This window comes from Scomber japonicus, chromosome 11 (assembly GCF_027409825.1).
Source record: "Scomber japonicus isolate fScoJap1 chromosome 11, fScoJap1.pri, whole genome shotgun sequence".
In the NCBI taxonomy this organism is placed as follows: domain Eukaryota; kingdom Metazoa; phylum Chordata; class Actinopteri; order Scombriformes; family Scombridae; genus Scomber; species Scomber japonicus.
This window is the reverse complement of record NC_070588.1, coordinates 17,442,781-17,448,861: the sequence shown is the minus strand read 5'-3', so window position 1 is coordinate 17,448,861 and position 6,081 is coordinate 17,442,781. Positions and strand designations below refer to the sequence as shown.

The 6,081-nt window shown below is 39.5% G+C and overlaps 1 protein-coding gene across 1 annotated transcript; it reads right to left on the bottom strand.

Moving 5' to 3' along the window:
- Window positions 1–363: 363 nt before the first annotated feature.
- On the bottom strand, window positions 364–3,804 carry cytip (cytohesin 1 interacting protein). The gene is made up of 8 exons (XM_053328681.1): window positions 3,599–3,804; window positions 3,212–3,261; window positions 3,009–3,063; window positions 2,780–2,882; window positions 2,469–2,562; window positions 2,244–2,310; window positions 1,908–1,974; window positions 364–1,679 (listed from the first exon to the last, which is right to left on the bottom strand). The coding sequence occupies exons 1-8, from the start codon at window positions 3,764–3,766 to the stop codon at window positions 1,204–1,206; spliced, it is 1,080 nt and encodes a 359-aa protein (XP_053184656.1). The 5' UTR covers window positions 3,767–3,804; the 3' UTR covers window positions 364–1,203.
- Window positions 3,805–6,081: the final 2,277 nt, after the last annotated feature.

Below are 6,081 nucleotides of genomic sequence, written 5' to 3'. Positions count from 1 at the left end.
AGATCATGCAAAAAATGCACTAAAATGTTTTTCTCAGTTTTAAAGCGCATCAAAAAATTAATCCAATGGATTAACAAACCATTATAGTCTGTCTGTCTGTCTGTCTGTCTGTCTGTCTGTCTGTCTGTCTGTCTGTCTGTCTGTCTGAGTCAAGCAGTATCAGGAAACCAAGGAGGTGACACTCTTTACAGGAAATGTCTGGGTTTTCTACTCTGTTTAAGTTTCAAACTCCTGTACTTCCAAAAATGTTATCAGGGGTAAAATGAATCTTTAGTGTAGCTCCCTCCATACCTTTCTTGTTTAAATTATGACTTTTGAATTATTTTGTATTATTATATTTGATAAACAATACAGCGATAAGTTTGCAAAAACTTCATAATTTTATTGTTCAGCAGAGTCTCCTCCACATAGACCATCTTGGATTGAAAACATAAAGCATGAGTCAAAAATACAGCAGTGCATTTTTTTGCCATTGAAAATAGAACATATAAACATTACAGTACATTCATTATATATGAGAAACTGTTTCAGTGTTTCTGAACACCTGAAAGTAAACTGTATGCAGCCTGAAAATAACTTTGGAAATGAAAGCAGTAAAGTAGTACCTCACCTACCCACATCCTGTTTTCAGCTGAACTACTATAGAATGTTGGTTTTGGTTGTATGCACATGAATGTGACAGAAGTGCTCATGAAATGTTTAACTGACTTTTAAAAAAACAAAGATTCACAACAGTCTCATTTCAAAATTCACATTGCTACATGAATACAGCTACTGTACAGACTGCAGAGGTTAATGCTGATCACATCCTGTGATTTGGCATGAGGAAAAAAAAAAGTTTTTATTCAAGCTAGTAGGATACATTATCTCATCTATCATACATTACACCGTGTTATGCATGCCATTCATTCAAACACTTGTTGAAAGGAAAAGCATTTTACATTTTCATAATGCTTTTGTGCCTCTGACTGTCCAAGCCAAATGTTGAACCAGGCAGGCTCACTTTAAAGGCTCAAGACCCTCTTGAGAAAACCTTGACACTGACATATACCAAGTACCAAATTGTCCATCTCATCTATTCTCTAAAGGATTAACCCAACCTTAAAGGGAGGGAAACTCCTCATTACAGTGTCTTTTTCTTTCTGCAACTTGTTCAGAACATGAGAAACCTTATCAACACTTAATATGTATAACAACAAGTCACTAGGAGTCTGTTCCCATGTCCTCCTCTTCAACTGATCGCTGGAGTCCAGGAATTAACTTGAAAATGTGTTTTCGGACACTGGATCGCCTGCTTTTCCTGGGCAGTGTACCAAACACGGAGGAGATCCTCGTTTCATCCCAACTTGGGGAGAGGGAGCTGCTGCTATCAGCCAAACTGGAGCTGCGGGAGCGACTGAGGGTGTGATGATGATGGCTGGAGCTTGATGAAATCCTGCTGGAGAGGCTCCGTGAAGGAAAATCTCTGGAGGAGAAGAAGCAGCCATCTTCGGTAGTGCTTGCTGCACTGCAGGGGCTGGGTGAGCTCAGATCTCCAAACACACTGGCATGGTCACTATCATCAGTCATCACGCTCCTGTAACTGCTGTCACTTGAAAGCCGTAGGCCATGGCATTTGGGGGAGCTCAGAGTTCCCAATGAGTCCACTGAGAGGTGGAGGCTGCTGTCATTCAAGTTACCTGGAAAGATAACAATGTAGGGTCAGTGTCAGTTAAAAGCTGCGGCTGACGAGAAGTTTGCAGCAGGAAACATGTCAGCAGCTTGTCATATCGTTTTTCAGGGGAACTCCTTTATGTAATTTACAAGTTTACACATCAATTCAGATCATAAACATTGTAGCTTTTAAATATGACAGCGCCTGTGAGAAAGGAAGTCCTGTGGTCGGGCAGCTGAGAAAAACTTCTCACCTCTCATCAGACGTTGTTCCTGTAATGTGAGTGCTTGCAGCTCAACCAATTTGTCACGTAGTGAATGCTGCATGAACAAAAAACATGTCGGTTACACCACCCATAATATTCTCACAGTTTAAGCATGCAGAATATATACACAAGATTCAATGCAAATCACACAATGCTACTGTTGTAAGCTCTCATACAATGAGTTCAACCAGTAATTAACTATGATGAAGACCTTTGCTCTTTCATTATTATCAGCTGGGTTTGTGTGGTTTCAGTGACTGTTAATAGGCTGCACAGAGTTTCAGTATGTCAACAACAAACACGGGTAGGGTTGAAGAGACGCACCTTAAGCAGGTTCATCCTCTTCTCCAACTCAATCAACTTCACCACACTCCCACATACAGTCTCCATCCTGCAATGACAAACAAATACTTGCTTAAACATTTGCCAGAAAATACTCTCCATGCTGCAGGCTTTTGCTGGTAAATATTTCCATGTAGATGATTTCCCCCTATTGTGCTTTATTGTGTTTGAATGACAATTTAGGAAGTTATCATTTCTATTACTTACTTTAGATTGTTGGTTGATTCTCTTATCAGCTCAAGTACACGCTGATGAGAGGAACCTTCGATGCTGACCCCGTTGACAGTGACAATAACATCTCCTACAATAAATGAGGACACAAAAGAAGGAACTTTTTGAGAGGACATGATGGCTTTGCATTGTAATTCAGTGTGTATCAATGTGTGTCTGCGTATGGGGCTAGGTGTGGCAAGTGATATATCTGTTAGTCTATGTACACCAGAAAGGTAAAATAAGGTCCAACAGATGTACGAAAGCCTGTGAAGGGCTTAAAGGGAGGATGTGTGTGGGTGGTTCACCTGCGGTCAGGCCAGCACTCTCAGCAGCACTGTCCTCCTTCACTTTGCACACAAACGTGCACATTTCCACGTCAGAGCTGTTCTTTAGCTGCAGGCCATAAGTCTGCAACAAGACACACCTTTGTTACAAAAGCTGCCAAGACAATACTATTTCAAACAAAATAGCTTTTAAATACAGAGTGTGCTGTAATGTGCTGTATCTTAATGTTGATTAAATGTGGGGACCTACCTGAATTTCAAAACCAAATGATTCATTGTCTTGCTTTTCCAGTAAAATTGTGATCCTGTTCAAAAAGAGATACAAAATAAATATTTTAGCATCTTATTTTTATGCATTCTTTCAATTAAAAATCCCCTGCAAAAAATGTAGTATTCACATCTTTGTATGGCATAGCTGTATGATAAATTGCACATCAAATCTGATATATTTACCGCTGTGGGTCAGAGTAGTCAATCAGTGAGTTGGAGGGAGTTTGTATAGGCTGCAAAAAGAGAAATGCAAATTCCTCTTAAAAATAATATAATAGATATATGACTTGTAAACCTCTCAGGCAACTCTAGTTGTTGTGTGAGAGCATGTTGATCCCATAGTGTTAGCTCAAAAGATTAAAATTGTTAAAAGGCTTTTGGCTATTGACAAGGTGCTGCTGTATTGTGGATACACTGTTGGTGGTAAACTGCTGCTGAGTATCAAGCAATCCCAAACCAAAACCAAACCAAAGTTTTTATGTGTTGCATAAGACAGCATTTGATTTAAATTCCACAAGTGTGGTTGTTTACACAATACATTAACACTATATATTATAATTATTGTCTCACCTTGCTGGCTCTGGGCAGAGTGCCTGTGCTCTGCCGGTGTCGATCACTGTTTCCCCTCAGTGATCGCCTGTACCACAGAGAACTTTTCTTCCTCTGAGTATTATCCAGAGGGTAATTTTCTTGGCTGCTCTGGCGCTGAAGTCCATTGAAATTCATGATGGACTGCATGGTAGAGTAGTCCTCAAAGCACCATCATGTCCTGCTGCAGCAGCTCTTCAGTAAATGTGTGGCCCTGCCCCTTCTGTGCAGCTAAAAGCAAAATGTGTCAAAGCGGAAATCCATGTCATGTGATGGTTGTGGTCGACCTGCATCTGCAGATCACACAGCCTTGCGTACCTATTTTCCTGTTCACCTCATTTAACTTTTTTTTCTTTTTCTTTTTTTTCTTGAGAATGGCTGACCTGCTGATGTGAAAAGAAAAGGGAAAGAAGAAGCAGGTTTAAGCTTTTCTTAATATTCCCCCTTCAAACAGTCCCTTCACTTTTTTGCAGTCTTAGCAATTCGATTTATGGTTTGTCAGAAATCAGCAATGCATGTGAAACTGCCACCTCACCCCTTTATCAGCACCTGTTTCCAGCCTCTCTCACTCTCAGTTTCTCAATGGGCTAAGCTTCAGGCTGAGCCTGAGTGCTGTGTTCTGCCAAGCAGGGAGACAAAAGGCTGATTTAGCTCGAGGCCAATGTCACGCTCCCTGAGCAGACAGCATGGGTCATTGGACCGAAGGCATCAGACATGGTTGGATCAAAAGAGCAGTCAGAGAGACAATTCCCAATGAGTTAAAGAAAACTTAACCACAGTAGACAAACCTTAACTCACTACCACACCCATGCTTTCAAAAGGTATTTTGTTTAATCTGCACAAAGGTTTTTACACTGTGACCAGAAAATCAGAGGGTGATTTCTACAATATATGAACCCAGCTAAAAGACTTCTGAAATAGCAGATTGCCTCACAGCAATCCGCCTCTGCCCCACTGACCCTCAGCAGAACTGTTGGCCAAGCAACCACGAGACTGTCTGGAATTCAGATGTCCCATTTCACCAGGACATTACAAATCCACATTCCTAATTTTTCAATCATTAAAAGCATCACTTTTGTTATCAGTCCATGCTGTCTCCTGCTGCTTGATAAAAGTAATGAAAACAACAGAAAAAGCATATAGCCACACTTTCATCTTTGCTTCTGTAATATGTGAGGAATGTGCATCTCTGTTAAAGTTTGAACTAGCTTGAATTGTCAAAAAGCTCAAATTAAAATGTGGGAAAGTTTCATTTTTGTTCAAGAAAACCTCCTGCGTGAGCTTGTCTTAGGTGACAGCAACACACAGCACAATGTTGAGGCGTTGACTCATTTGCAAAGTGCTGATGGCCTCAGAGTTACAGATCGGTTTCCGCTGTCTAACGGTCATATCTAGATCGCAAACACTGTAAGCTAATAGAGCAGTATGAGCGAAAGCAGAGATGAGTCATGTCAGTTAAGATAAATGTGTGATGATGGTGATAAAATGACCTGTTTCAAATATCATTTGCGGGAAATTCTGACCTACTATAATCTGCACCACTCTGCACAATCAGTGCCTCTGAGATTACTGTAGTAATGTGACACACTTTATACTAAAGAAGAAAAAATGTTGTACTGACTTATTAAGGAAACACACTTAACTTCATAAAAAAATGTTTATTGAACCACTGATATCACTTACAGTATTTCTATACAGAATAAATAGTGCAAAAGAAAAGATGCAATGGCATTACATCCACATCTGAGCAATCACAGAAAACCGTTTTACATTAATTAAATGTATGGATCTAAGTAAGTGGATGGTTTAAAAATCAAAAGTGGATCTTGTTTTCTGAAAGCAACATCACATTTGTGAATATTCAGCTTTGTCATACAATGCAGACATAAATTGCACATGGTGACCACTCCTCTCTGGAGTGACCAATAAGTCTTTTTAGATTCTTTAATAATCATTCTTTATTCTTCTCTGGGTCACCGGTCTGATTCTTTAAGAAGCAGATACGACACAATGGAGAAAATATAAGCTTGGTCAGCATAGATTCATACATCAGATAAAAAAATATATATTGTGAGTATTTTTTCCAATGGACACAGGCAGAGCTCAATGCTGTAATACTGCATTTTATATGTCTGTACTCTTTGCAACATACATGATTAAATGATTGAAGACATCTAATCATTTCATTGACAAAAAACATGAACTGATATATTGCCCGGATAGCAACAGGCTCCTGTACATTAGCTTATTTTTAAGAGGCAACACTGCTGACGCTACATATGTCATCCAGTAATCCTGACACCTTCATAACAGGAGGATATCAACAGTGATACAAGTAAGCTATATGGAAATATGTCACGTGCCTTAGCAACAAAAAAATAGAAGTAAACTTTAACTGAATATGTACAGCTAGACATGAAATAAAAAGCAATGGACATGGAACATGGGGAAGTTTTTTCCACAGC